The 14,238-nt window shown below is 54.3% G+C and overlaps 1 protein-coding gene across 1 annotated transcript in view; it reads right to left on the minus strand.

Annotated features, from left to right (window-relative positions):
- Positions 1 to 608: 608 nt before the first annotated feature.
- Positions 609 to 14,238, minus strand: part of LOC147097157 (inactive dipeptidyl peptidase 10-like) — a 37,492-nt gene continuing 23,862 nt past the window's right edge. The window contains exons 2-6 of the mRNA XM_085972534.1: positions 13,057 to 13,171; positions 11,194 to 11,289; positions 10,160 to 10,254; positions 6,100 to 6,174; positions 609 to 674 (exon numbers count right to left, since the gene is read on the minus strand). Of these exons, the coding sequence (XP_085828660.1) occupies positions 609 to 674; positions 6,100 to 6,174; positions 10,160 to 10,254; positions 11,194 to 11,289; positions 13,057 to 13,171 (447 nt within the window). The remainder of the gene's footprint in view (positions 675 to 6,099; positions 6,175 to 10,159; positions 10,255 to 11,193; positions 11,290 to 13,056; positions 13,172 to 14,238) is intronic.

The following is a 14,238-nucleotide window of genomic DNA, read 5'->3' on the forward strand; positions in this document are numbered from 1 at the left end:
GAAGAGGAGGGGTGGGGAGGCGGAGGGAAGAGGCAGGGGGAATGGGATGGGGAGGAGAGGGAGACAGAGGTGTTGGGGAAGGGGTGGGGAGGGGGTTGGGGAGGGGAAGGGGTGGGGAGGGGATTGGAGGAGGGGTGGGGGGAGGAGGGGAGGGGGGAAGGAAGGGATGGTGAGGGGAGAGAGGGGAGGTAAGGTGAGGGGGTGGGTGGAGGAGGGGGAGGGAAGGAGAGGGGAGGTGTGGAATGGGGCGAGGGAGGGATGGGGAGGTGAGGGGAGAGAGGAGGAGAGGGTAAGGTGAGGGGGTAGTGGGAGGAGGGGGGAGGGGGAAGGGGGAGGGAGTGGGAGGAGGGGGGAGGGGGAAGGGGGAGGGAGTGGGAGGTGTTGGGGAGGAGAGGTGTTGGGGAGGGGAGGGGACGTACGGGGAGTGGGAGGGGGTGGGGGAGGGGAGGGGACGTAGGGGGAGTGGAGTGGGAGGGGGGAGTGGAGTGGGAGGGGGGAGGGGGTGGAGAGGGAGGTCACAAGTGACCCCTGGCCCCGGTCATGAACACCAGCCCCCTTCTAACTGTTGGGTCCGGGCGAGGGGTTGAGCAGATGCTGACCGGGGGGAATTAACCGCCGTACCTGGTCTGCACGTTGTAAATGGTGTAGGACGCAGTGAAGGAGTGGCGATACACCTAGAGAATGAGGGAAAAGGGAAACAGTTAAAGGCACTTCGCAAAGGAGCTGGACAATCACAACAACTCGCAGCGTAAAAACATTCTCATCTCCCCCTCTGGTTCTTCTGCGATTATCTTCAATCTGTGTCCTCTGGGTTACCGACCCTCCTGCCACTGGAAACAGTTTCTCCCTCTCTACTCGATCAAAACCCTTCATGATTCTGAACACCTCTATTAAATCTCTCCTTAACCTTCTCTGCTCGAAGGAGAACAACCCCAGCTTCTCCAGTCTCTGACCGCGTAACTGAAGTCCCTCATCACTTGGTACCATTCTGGTCAATCTCCCCCTTAACCTTCTCTGCTCTAAGGAGAACAACCCAGCCTTCTCCAGTCTCTCCACGTCACTGAAGTCCCTCAATCCCCCGGTACCATTCTGGTCAATCTCCCCTTACCTTCTCTGCTCTAAGGAGAACAACACCAGCTTCTCCAGTCTCTCTGCATAACTGAAGTCCCTCATCCCCTGAACCATTCTGGTCAATCTCCTCCGCACCCTCTCCAAGGCCCTTGACATCCTTCCTAAAGTGCTGGTGCCCAGAATTGGACACAATACTCCAGCTGAGGCCTAACCAGTGATTTATGAAAGGTTTAATGTGACTTCCTGGCACCAACAGACTTGCCTTTGAGTGTCGTATTGCTGGGGGTTTGTGGCCAAGACGTCAGTATAATTAGAAAGGCGAATGGAATATTAGCCGTTATCTCGAGGAGGGCTGGAGTACGGCGGGGGTTGGAGTCTTGTTACGGCTGCACAGAGCTCTTGTCAGACCCTGTCTGGAGGTCGCTGCGTTCAGTTCCGGGCCCCGCACCTCAGGAAGGATATATTGGCCTCGGAGGGGGGGCAGCGCAGATTCACCAGAATGATACCCCCGGGGGCTAAAAGGGTTAAATCACAAGGACAGGTTGCACAGACTAGACTTGTGTTCCCTCGAGTGTAGAAGATTAAGGGGTGATCAAATTGTGTTTAAGACGATTAAAGGATTCGATGGGGTCGATAGAGTGAAACTATTCCTCTGGTGGGGGGGGGGGAGTCCAGAACAAGGGGGGGCGTAACCTTAAAATTAGAGCCAGGCCGTTCAGGGGTGATGTCAGGAAGCACTTCTTCACACAAAGGGTGGTGGAAATCTGGAACTCTCTCCCCCAAAAAGCTGTCGAGGCTGAAGTGGGGTCAATTGGAGCTTCCAAAACTGAGATCGATAGATTTTTGTTCGGTAAGGGTATTAATGGTTACAGAACCAAGGCGGGTAAATGGAGTTAAGATACAGATCAGCCAAGATCTGATTGAATGGCGGAGCAGGCTCGAGGGGGGCTGAATGGTCTCCTCCTGTTCCTAATGTAACAGGCTCGAGGGGCTGAATGGCCTCCTCCTGTTTCTAATGTAACAGGCACGAGGGGGGCTGAATGGCCTCCTCCTGTTCCTAATGTAACAGGCTCAAAGGGGCTGAATGGCCTCCTCCTGTCCTAATGTAACAGGCTCAAGGGGGCTGAATGGCCTGCTCCTGTTCCTCATGTAACAGGCTCGAGGGGGGCTGAATGGCCTTCTCCTGTACCTAATGTAACAGGCTCGAGGGGCTGAACGGCCTCCTCCTGTTCCTAATGTAACAGGCTCGAGGGGCTGAATGGCCTCCTCCAGTTTCTAATGTAACAGGCACGAGGGGGGCTGAATGGCCTCCTCCTGTTCCTAATGTAACAGGCTCAAAGGGGGCTGAATGGCCTCCTCCTGTTCCGAATGTAACAGGCTCAAAGGGGGCTGAATGGCCTCCTCCTGTTCCTAATGTAACAGGCTCGAGGGGCTGAATGGCCTCCTCCTGTTCCTAATGTAACAGGCTCGAGGGGGGCTGAATGGCCTCCTCCTGTTCCTAATGTAACAGGCTCGAGGGGGGCTGAATGGCCTCCTCCTGTTGCTAATGTAACAGGCTCGAGGGGGCCGAACGACCTCCTCCTGTTCCTAATGTAACAGGCTCGAGGGGGGCTGAATGGCCTCCTCCTGTTCCTAATGTAACAGGCTCGAGGGGGCCGAACGACCTCCTCCTGTGCCTAATGTAACAGGCTCGAGGGGGCCGAACGACCTCCTCCTGTTCCTAATGTAACAGGCTTGAGGGGCTGAACGACCTCCTCCTGTTCTTAATGTAACAGGCTCGAGGGGGGCTGAATGGCCTCCTCCTGTGCCTAATGTAACAGGCTCGAGGGGGGCTGAATGGCCTCCTCCTGTTCTTAATGTAACAGGCTCGAGGGGGGCTGAATGGCCTCCTCCTGTTCCTAATGTAACAGGCTTGAGGGGGCCGAACGACCTCTTCCTGTTCCTAATGTAACAGGCTCAAGGGGGCTGAATGGCCTCCTCCTGTTCCTAATGTAACAGGCTCGAGGGGCTGAATGGCCTCCTCCTGTTCTAATGTAACAGGCTCAAGGGGGCTGAATGGCCTGCTCCTGTTCCTAATGCAACAGGCTCGAGGGGGGCTGAATGGCCTTCTCCTGTACCTAATGTAACAGGCTCGATGGGCTGAATGGCCTCCTCCTGTTTCTAATGTAACAGGCTCGAGGGGCTGAACGGCCTCCTCCTGTTTCTAATGTAACAGGCTCAAGAGGGGCTGAATGGCCTCCTCCTGTTCCTAATGTAACAGGCTCGAGTGGGCTGAATGGCCTCCTCCTGTTCCTAATGTAACAGGCTCGAGTGGGCTGAATGGCCTCCTCCTGTTCCTAATGTAACAGGCTCGAGAGGGGCTGAATGGCCTCCTCCTGTTCCTAATGTAACAGGCTCGAGGGGGCTGAATGGCCTCCTCCTGTTCCTAATGTAACAGGCTCGAGGGGGCTGAATGGCCTCCTCCTGTTCCTAATGTAACAGGCTCGAGGGGGGCTGAATGGCCTCCTCCTGTTCCTAATGTAACAGGTTCGAGGGGGCTGAATGGCCTCCTCCTGTTCCTAATGGAACAGCCTCGAGAGGACTGAATGGCCTCCTCCTGTTCCTAATGTAACAGGCTCGAGGGGGGCTGAATGGCCTCCTCCTGTTCCTGATGTAACAGGCTCGAGGGGGGCTGAATGGCCTCCTCTTGTTCCGAATGTAACAGGCTCGAGGGGCTGAATGGCCTCCTCCTGTTCCTGTGTAACAGGCTCGAGGGGGGCTGAATGCCCTCCTCTTGTTCCTAATGTAACAGGCTCGAGGGGGCTGAATGGCCTCCTCTTGTTCCTAATGTAACAGGCTCGAGGGGGCTGAATGGCCTCCTCTTGTTCCTAATGTAACAGGCTCGAGGGGCTGAATGGCCTCCTCCTGTTCCTGTGTAACAGGCTCGAGGGGCTGAATGGCCTCCTCCTGTTCCTGTGTTCTTAGTTGATGTCTGTGGGGGGGGAAAGGACATCAGAATTTAATTGATTGAAATGCATTTAAGGGGGATGCTGGATAAACGGATGAGGGAGAAGGGAATAGCAGGATAGGGTGAGAGGGAGAAATTCGAGGGGCAGGCGGGGGTTGGGAAGCAAGGCCTGAAAGCAGGACGCTGAAGGAGACTCGGTTTGCAAAGTGCTGCTTCCTCTCGACGCGATCTCGCCAATGTTAACGATCAGAGAGCTTCGACCCGCTGCTGAACTGCAGACCCCAACCCGTCTGGAGAAATAGACCTTGCTTTCTGCGTTAGTGCAGTGCAGCTGTCTGCAGCAGATAGCAGAACACACTCCTTGCACACTCACACACAAACACACACTCACACACACCCACACACAAACACACACTCACTCACTCACACCCACACACGCCCCCACACACCCTCACACACACTCACACACACACACTCACACACACACACTCACACACACACACACACTCACACTCACACACACTCACACACTCACTCACACACACTCACACACACTCACACACACACTCACTCACACACTCACTCACACACACACTCACACACTCACACACACACACACACACACTCACACACACACACACACACACACACTCACACACACACTCACACACACACTCACACACACACTCACACACTCACACACACACTCACACACACACACACACACACACACACACTCACACACACACACTCACACTCCCAGAGCAGGTACAGCATGGGGTTAGATACAGAGTAAAGCTCCCTCTACACTGTCCCATCAAACACTCCCAGGGCAGGTAGAGCACGGGTTAGATACAGAGTAAAGCTCTCTCTACACTGTCCCATCAAACACACCCAGGGCAGGTACAGCACGGGTTAGATACAGAGTAAAGCTCCCTCTACACTGTCCCCATCAAACACTCCCAGGGCAGGTACAGCACGGGGTTAGATACAGAGTAAAGCTCCCTCTACACTGTCCCATCAAACACTCCCAGGGCAGGTACAGCACGGGTTAGATACAGAGTAAAGCTCCCTCTAGACTGTCCCATCAAACACTCCCAGGACAGGTACAGCACGGGGTTAGATACAGAGTAAAGCTCCCTCTACACTGTCCCATCAAACACTCCCAGAGCAGGTACAGCACGGGGTTAGATACAGAGTAAAGCTCCCTCTACACTGTCCCATCAAACACTCCCAGGGCAGGTAGAGCACGGGTTAGATACAGAGTAAAGCTCCCTCTACACTGTCCCATCAAACACACCCAGGGCAGGTACAGCACGGGTTAGATACAGAGTAAAGCTCCCTCTACACTGTCCCCATCAAACACTCCCAGGGCAGGTACAGCACGGGGTTAGATACAGAGTAAAGCTCCCTCTACACAGTCCCATCAAACACTCCCAGGGCAGGTACAGCACGGGTTAGATACAGAGTAAAGCTCCCTCTACACTGGCCCATCAAACACTCCCAGGGCAGGTAGAGCACGGGTTAGATACAGAGTAAAGCTCCCTCTACACTGTCCCATCAAACACACCCAGGGCAGGTACAGCACGGGTTAGATACAGAGTAAAGCTCCCTCTACACTGTCCCCATCAAACACTCCCAGGGCAGGTACAGCACGGGGTTAGATACAGAGTAAAGCTCCCTCTACACAGTCCCATCAAACACTCCCAGGGCAGGTACAGCACGGGTTAGATACAGAGTAAAGCTCCCTCTACACTGGCCCATCAAACACTCCCAGGGCAGGTACAGCACGGGTTAGATACAGAGTAAGGCTCCCTCTATACTGTCCCGTCAAATACTCCCAGGGCAGGTACAGCACGGGGTTAGATACAGAGTAAAGCTCCCTCTACACTGTCCCATCAAACACTCCCAGGGCAGGTACAGCACGGGGTTAGATACAGAGTAAAGCTCACTCTACACTGTCCCCATCAAACACTCCCAGGGCAGGTACAGCACGGGGTTAGATACAGAGTAAAGCTCCCTCATTGAAAGGCAACCTGTCCAGGTGTTCTCTGCATGGGCCTACCTTCAGATAGCCTTACCTGGGTGATGTTGTAGGCCAGCAGCACGTATTTCAGGTCCGGTGACACCTTGTATCGTGTAGCCTTCAGGGTGACCTGGTGGGATAAAGGGAGGGTCACCTCAGAGACACTGACAAACGGAGGTTACAAACCTCACTAAAGGAGAGGGGAATCCAAGGGGAGCGCAACCTGTTCAACGCCCACCCCATAATTCCCCGTAATTCCTCCAAGCACGGGAGAGGTACCACCAACGCTGCCTCCGCAAGATCCTGTAGATCCATTGGCAGGATAGGCGCACCAACGTCAGTGTTCTCGCTCAGGCCAACATCCCCAGCATCGAAGCTCTGACCACGCTCGATCAGCTCCGATGGACGGGTCACATTGTCCGCATGCCCGATACGAGACTCCCAAAACAAGCGCTCTACTCGGAGCTCCGGCACGGCAAGAGAGCCCCAGGTGGGCAGAGGAAACGCTTCAAGGACACCCTCAAAATTTCCTTGGAAAAGTGTAACATCCCCCACCGACACCTGGGAATCCCTGACCCAAGACCGCACAAAGTGGAGGAGAAGCATCCGGGAAGGCGCCGAACACCTCGAGTCTCTTCGCCGGGAGCAAGCGGAAGCCAAGCGCAGGCAGCGCACGTCAACCCAAGCACCCCACCCACCCGCCCCCTTCAACCACCGTCTGCCCCACCTGTGACAGAGACTGTAGGTCCTGCACTGGACTCATCAGTCACCTGAGAACTCATTGTTAGTGTGGAAGCAAGTCATCCTCGGTTCCGAGGAACTGCCTAAGAAGAGAAGAATTCCCCGTAAATAAAACACACTTCATTCCCCTCTCTCACTGGCTCAAAGGTAAATGCGGTAATTGTCCCCAAGAAACTTCAACAGAATGAGGCCCGAAAGCCTTTAACATAATAAAACGTCCCAAGGCGCGTCACAGGAGCGTAAATCAGACAAAATCTGACCCCGAGCCACATCAGGAGATATTACGACAGGTGACCAAAAGCTTGGTCAAAGAGGGAGGTTTTAAGGAGCGTCTAAAAGGAGGAGAGAGAGAGGCGGAGAGGTTTAGGGAGGGAATTATAGAGCTTGGAGCCCAGGCGGCTGAAGGCACGGCCGCCCATGGTGGAGCGATGGAAATCGGGGGGATGCTCAAGAGGCCAGAATTGGAGGAGCGCAGAGATCTCGGAGGGTTGTAGGGGGCTGGAGGAGGTTACAGAGATAGGAAGGGTTGTAGGGGCTGGAGGAGGTTACAGAGATAGGGAGGGTTGTAGGGGGCTGGAGGAGGTTACAGAGATAGGGAGGGTTGTAGGGGGCTGGAGGAGGTTACAGAGATAGGGAGGGTTGTAGGGGGCTGGAGGAGGTTACAGAGATAGGGAGGGTTGTAGGGGCTGGAAGAGGTTACAGATAGGGAGGGTTGTAGGGGGCTGGAGGAGGTTACAGAGATAGGGAGGTTTTTAGCGGCTGGAAGAGGTTACAGAGATAGGGAGGGTTGTAGGGGGCTGGAGGAGGTTACAGAGATAGGGAGGGTTGTAGCGGCTGGAGGAGGTTACAGAGATAGGGAGGGTTGTAGGGGGCTGGAGGCGGTTACAGAGGTAGGGAGGGTTGTAGGGGGCTGGAGGAGGTTACAGAGATAGGGAGGGTTGTAGGGGGCTGGAGGAGGTTACAGAGATAGGGAGGGTTGTAGGGGGCTGGAGGAGGTTACAGAGATAGGGAGGGTTGTAGGGGCTGGAGGAGGTTACAGAGATAGGGAGGGGTGTAGGGGCTGGAGGAGGTTACAGAGATAGGGAGGGTTGTAGGGGCTGGAGGAGGTTACAGAGATAGGGAGGGTTGTAGGGGCTGGAGGAGGTTACAGAAATAGGGAGGGGTGTAGGGGGCTGGAGGAGGTTACAGAGATAGGGAGGGTTGTAGGGGGCTGGAGGAGGTTACAGAGATAGGGAGGGTTGTAGGGGGCTGGAGGAGGTTACAGAGATAGGGAGGGTTGTAGGGGCTGGAGGAGGTTACAGAGATAGGGAGGGTTGTAGGGGGCTGGAGGAGGTTACAGAGATAGGGAGGGTTGTAGGGGGCTGGAGGAGGTTACAGAGTTAGGGAGGGAGGGAGCGAGGAGGCCATGGAGGGGTTTGAACAGGAGAATGAGAATTATAAGGTTGAGGCGTTGCCGGACCGGGAGCCAGTGTGGGTCAGCGAGCACAGTGGGGGTGATGGGTGAACGGGACTCGGTGCGAGTTAGGACTCGGGGGGGCAGCAGAATTTTGGATGAACTCAAGTTTACGGAGGGTGGAATGTGGGAGGCCGGGCTAGAGAGTGTTGGAATAGTCGAGTCTGGAGGCAACAAAGGACACGGATACGGGTTTCAGCAGCGGATGAGCTGAGGCAGGAGTGGAGAGCTTAAAGCGCGAGTGCGGTCCCGGCTGGAGTGTTGTGTCCAATTCTGGCACCGCACTTCAGGAGGGATGTCAAGGCCTTGGAGATGGTGCGGAGGAGATTTACCAGAATGGTTCCAGGGGATGAGGGACTTCAGTTACGTGGAGAGACTGGAGAAGCTGGGGTTGTTCTCCTTGGAGCAGAGAAGGTTAAGGGGGAGATTGACCAGAATGGTACCAGGGGATGAGGGACTTCAGTTATGTGGAGAGACTGGAGAAGCTGGGGTTGTTCTCCTTAGAGCAGAGAAGGTTAAGGGGGCGATTGACCAGAATGGTACCGGGGGATGAGGGACTTCAGTGACGTGGAGAGACTGGAGAAGCTGGGGTTGTTCTCCTTAGAGCAGAGAAGGTTAAGGGGAGATTGACCAGAATGGTACCAGGGGATGAGGGACTTCAGTAACGTGGAGAGACTGGAGAAGCTGGGGTTGTTCTCCTTAGAGCAGAGAAGGTTAAGGGGGAGATTGACCAGAATGGTACCAGGGGATGAGGGACTTCAGTGACGTGGAGAGACTGGAGAAGCTGGGGTTGTTCTCCTTAGAGCAGAGAAGGTTAAGGGGGAGATTGACCAGAATGGTACCAGGGGGATGAGGGACTTCAGTGACGTGGAGAGACTGGAGAAACTGGGGTTGTTCTCCTTAGAGCAGAGAAGGTTAAGGGGGAGATTGACCAGAATGGTACCAGGGGATGAGGGACTTCAGTGACGTGGAGAGACTGGAGAAACTGGGGTTGTTCTCCTTAGAGCAGAGAAGGTTAAGGGGGAGATTGACCAGAATGGTACCAGGGGATGAGGGACTTCAGTGACGTGGAGAGACTGGAGAAGCTGGGGTAGTTCTCCTTAGAGCAGAGAAGGTTAAGGGGGAGATTGACCAGAATGGTACCAGGGGATGAGGGACTTCAGTAACGTGGAGAGACTGGAGAAGCTGGGATTGTTCTATTTAGAGCAGAGAAGGTTAAGGGGAGATTGACCAGAATGGTACCAGGGGATGAGGGACTTCAATGAGGTGGAGAGACTGGAGATGCTGGGATTGTTCTCCTTAGAGCAGAGAAGGTTAAGGGGAGATTGACCAGAATGGTACCAGGGGATGAGGGACTTCAATGAGGTGGAGAGACTGGAGATGCTGGGATTGTTCTCTTTGGAGCAGAGAAGGTTAAGGGGGAGATTGACCAGAATGGTACCAGGGGATGAGGGACTTCAGTGACGTGGAGAGACTGGAGAAGCTGGGGTTGTTCTCCTTAGAGCAGAGAAGGTTAAGGGGAGATTTGATGGAGGCGTTTAATATCACGAAGGCCTAGAGAGAGTAAATAAAGAGAAACTGTTTCCAGTGGCAGGAGGGTCGGTAACCAGAGGACACAGATTGAAGATAATCGGCAAAAGAACCAGAGGGGGAGATGAGGAGAATGTTTTTAACGCAGCGAGTTGTTGTGATCTGGAACGCGCTGCCTGAAAGGGCAGTGGGAGCAGATTCAATAGTAACTTTCAAAAGGGGAATTGGAGAAATACTTGAAGGGCAAAAATTCACAGGGATATGGGGAAAGAGCAGAGGGGGAGTGGGACAGACTGAGTCGATCTTCGCAAGATCTGGCGCAGACTCGATGGGCCGAATGGCCTCCTTCTGTGCTGTACTATTCTACGATTCTCTGGAACTGGTTGCTTACAAAGGTGCTGTTTTCCACCAGTGTGACGGTCTCCTTTGTCATCACGTTCTGCTTGATCACGTGACCCTCCCGGGTCCGAAGCGTCAGCTCGTCCCCTGTGGAGATGGACGGTGGGAACAGGTCAGTTTCTGTCTCGAGACTTTGATCAGAGCCACGCTGCTGAACCGGCATCTTTACTCCCTTAGTTCAAGGGAACGGGACATTCTCCTATTCTCAGGGCAGGTACAGCACAGGTTAGATACAGAGTAAAGCTCCCTCTACACTGTCCCATCAAACACTCCCAGGGCAGGTACAGCACGGGTTAGATACAGATTAAGGCTCCCTCTACACTGTCTCATCAAACACCCCCCAGGGCAGGTACAGCACGGGGTTAGATACAGAGTAAAGCTCCCTCTACACTGTCCCATCAAACACTCCCAGGGCAGGTACAGCACAGGTTAGATACAGAGTAAAGCTCCCTCTACACTGTCTCATCAAACACTCCCAGGGCAGGTACAGCATGGGTTAGATACAGAGTAAAGCTCCCTCTACACTGTCCCATCAAACACCCCCCAGGGCAGGTACAGCACAGGGTTAGATACAGAGTAAAGCTCCCTCTACACTGTCCCATCTAACACTCCCAGGGCAGGTACAGCACGGGTTAGATACAGAGTAAAGCTCCCTCTACACTGTCCCCATCAAACACTCCCAGGGCAGGTACAGCACGGGTTAGATACAGAGTAAAGCTCCCTCTACACTGTCCCCATCAAACACTCCCAGGGCAGGTATAGCACAGGTTAGATACAGAGTAAAGCTCCCTCTACACTGTCCCATCAAACACTCCCAGGGCAGGTACAGCACGGGTTAGATACAGAGTAAAGCTCCCTCTACACTGTCCCATCAAACACTCCCGGGGCAGGTACAGCACGGGTTAGATACAGAGTAAAGCTCCCTCTACACTGTCCCATCAACCCCCCCCCCCCAGGGCAGGTACAGCACATTTTAAACAATCCTATAGTATTCTCTGAGATAAAGGGACTATTGATGTCACTCACCCTTTATCCATTTAATCTCGGGATCGTGCACTTGGAATTCTGGTGCTCTGAGATCTTCCAGTGACAATCTTCCCTTGGAGTTCGGAGCTGCAACCTCTGCAGGTCATAGGGAGACACAGACATTCATCAGTTGGCTGAGATTCTCTATCACTGTCACTTTTCTTTCTCTCCATTATTCCGCACGCTCACAATCCCCTCCCCCCCCCACCCCCCACCCCACTATCCCTCCCCATCTCCTCCCCTCTCCTGCAGGGAGTCTAGTTCCAAAAACAGAATGACAACTCCCAATTATACCGCACCTTTAACGTAATAAAACATCCTAAGGTGCTTCACTGCGGAGTGTAAATCAGACACAATCTGACCCCGAGCCACATAAGGGGATATTAGGACAGGTGACCAAAAGCTTGGTCAAAGAGAGAGGTTTTAAGGAGGTGTGAGGGGCTGAATGGACTCCTCCTGTTCCTGTGTAACAGGCTCGAGGGGGCTGAATGGCCTCCTCCTGTTCCATGTAACAGGCTCGTGGGGGCTGAATGGCCTCCTCCTGTTCCTAATGTAACAGACTTGAGGGGGCTGAATGGCCTCCTCCTGTTCCTAATGCAAGAGGCTCAAGGGGCTGAATGGCCTCCTCCTGTTCCTAATGTTACAGGTTCGAGGGGCTGAATGGCCTCCTCCTGTTCCTAATATAACAGGCTCGAGGGGGCTGAATGGCCTTATTCTGTGTCTAATGTAACAGGCTCGAGGGGGCTGAACGGCCTCCTCCTGTTCCTAATGTAACAGGCTCGAGGGGGCTGAATGGCCTCCTCCTGTTCCTAATGTAACAGGCTCGAGGGGGCTGAATGGCCTCCTCCTGTTTCTAATGTAACAGGCTCGAGGGGGCTGAATGGCCTCCTCCTGTTCCTAATGTAACAGGCTCGAGGGGGCTGAATGGCCTCCTCCTGTTCCTAATGTAACAGGCTCGAGGGGGCTGAATGGCCTCCTCCTGTTCCTAATGTAACAGGCTCGAGGGGGCTGAATGGCCTTATTCTGTGTCTAATGTAACAGGCTCGAGGGGGCTGAACGGCCTCCTCCTGTTCCGAATGTAACAGGCTCGAGGGGGGCTGAATGGCCTCCTCCTGTTCCTAATGTAACAGGCTCGAGGGGCTGAATGGCCTCCTCCTGTTCCTAATGTAACAGACTCGAGGGGGCTGAATGGCCTCCTCCTGTTCCTAATGTAACAGGCTCGAGGGGGTTGAATGGCCTCCTCCTGTTCCTAATGTAACAGGCTCGAGGGGGCTGAATGGCCTCCTCCTGTTCCTAATGTAACAGGCTCGAGGGGGCTGAACGGCCTCCTCCTGTTCCTAATGTAACAGGCTCGAGGGGGCTGAATGGCCTCCTCCTGTTCCTAATGTAACAGGCTCGAGGGGCTGAATGGCCTCCTCCTGTTCCTAATGTAACAGGCTCGAGGTGGCTGAATGGCCTCCTCCTGTTCCTAATGTAACAGGCTCGAGGGGCCTAAATAGCCTCCTCCTGTTCCTAATGTAACAGTCTCGAGGGGCTGAATGGCCTCCTCCTGTTCCTAATGTAACAGGCTCAAGGGGCTGAATGGCCTCCTCCTGTTCCTAATGTAACAGGCTCAAGGGGCTGAATGGCCTCCTCCTGTTCCTAATGTAACAGGCTCGAGGGGGGCTGAATGGCCTCCTCCTGTTCCTAATGTAACAGGCTCGAGGGGGGCTGAATGGCCTCCTCCTGTTCCTAATGTAACAGGCTCGAGGGGCTGAATGGCCTCCTCCTGTTCCTGTGTCCCAGACTGTGTGGTGTATTTACCCGCCGGCAGTGCCCTGGGCCTGTAATTGCTGGGTGCGGGGCTGGGGTTGGGGGGTTTACCTGGGGTCAGGAGGATGATGGAGACGAGGACGAGCGAGATGATGATGCTGATCACCAGCACGGCAATCCCGATCCCCTTCCAGTTCCGCGGCGGGCCACTGGATCCACCGGAATCCTGGAACAAGAGCATCAGGTCAGTTCCCCATTGATTCACAAGCCTCTGAAATAAGATGAGTGTGAGTGAGTGAGTGTGAGTGTGTGAGCGAGTGAGAGTGTGAGCGAGTGAGTATGAGCGAGTGTGAGTGTGTGAGCGAGTGAGTGTGTGAACGAGTGAGTGTGAGTGTGTGAGCGAGTGAGTGTGTGAGCGAGTGAGTGTGACTGTGTGAGCGAGTGAGTGTGAGCGAGTGAGTGTGAGTGTGTGAGCGAGTGAGTGTGAGTGTGTGAGCGAGTGAGTGTGAGTGTGTGAGCGAGTGAGTGTGAGTGTGTGAACGAGTGAGTGTGTGAGCGAGTGAGTGTGAGTGTGTGAGCGAGTGAGTGTGAGTGTGTGAGCGAGTGAGTGTGTGAGCGAGTGAGTGTGAGTGAGTGTGAGTGTGTGAGTGAGTGTGAGTGTGAGTGTGAGTGTGTGAGCGAGTGTGTGAGCGAGTGAGTGTGAGTGAGTGAGTGAGTGAGTGTGAGCGAGTGTGAGCGTGTGTGAGCGAGTGAGTGAGTGTGGGTGTGTGAGCGAGTGTGTGAGCGAGTGGGTGTGAGTGAGTGTGAGTGTGTGAGCGAGTGAGTGTGAGTGAGTGAGTGTGAGCAAGTGAGTGTGAGTGTGTGAGCGAGTGTGAATGTGTGAGCGAGTAAGTGTGAGTGAGTGTGAGCGAGTGAGTGTGAGCGAGTGAGTGTGAGTGTGTGAGCGAGTGAGTGTGAGCGAGTGCATGTGAGAGTGAGAGCGAGTGTGTGAGCAAGTGAGTGTGAGTGAGTGAGTGTGAGTGTGTGAGCGAGTGAGTGTGAGTATGTGAGCGAGTGAGTGTGAGTGTGTGAGCGAGTGAGTAAGTGAGTGTGTGAGCAAGTGAGTGTGTGTGTGTGTGAGCGAGTGTGAGTGTGTGAGCGAGTGAGTGTGTGTGAGTGAGCGAGTGAGTGTGTGTGTGAACATAAGAACATAAGAAATAGGAGCAGGAGTAGGCCAATCAGCCCCTCGAGCCTGCTCCGCCATTCAATAAGATCATGGCTGATCTGATCCTAACCGCCAATCCACTATCACAG

The sequence above is a fragment of the Somniosus microcephalus genome, chromosome 33 (assembly GCF_052327205.1).
Source record: "Somniosus microcephalus isolate GS21.2 chromosome 33, FLI_Smic_1.0, whole genome shotgun sequence".
NCBI classification, from domain to species: domain Eukaryota; kingdom Metazoa; phylum Chordata; class Chondrichthyes; order Squaliformes; family Somniosidae; genus Somniosus; species Somniosus microcephalus.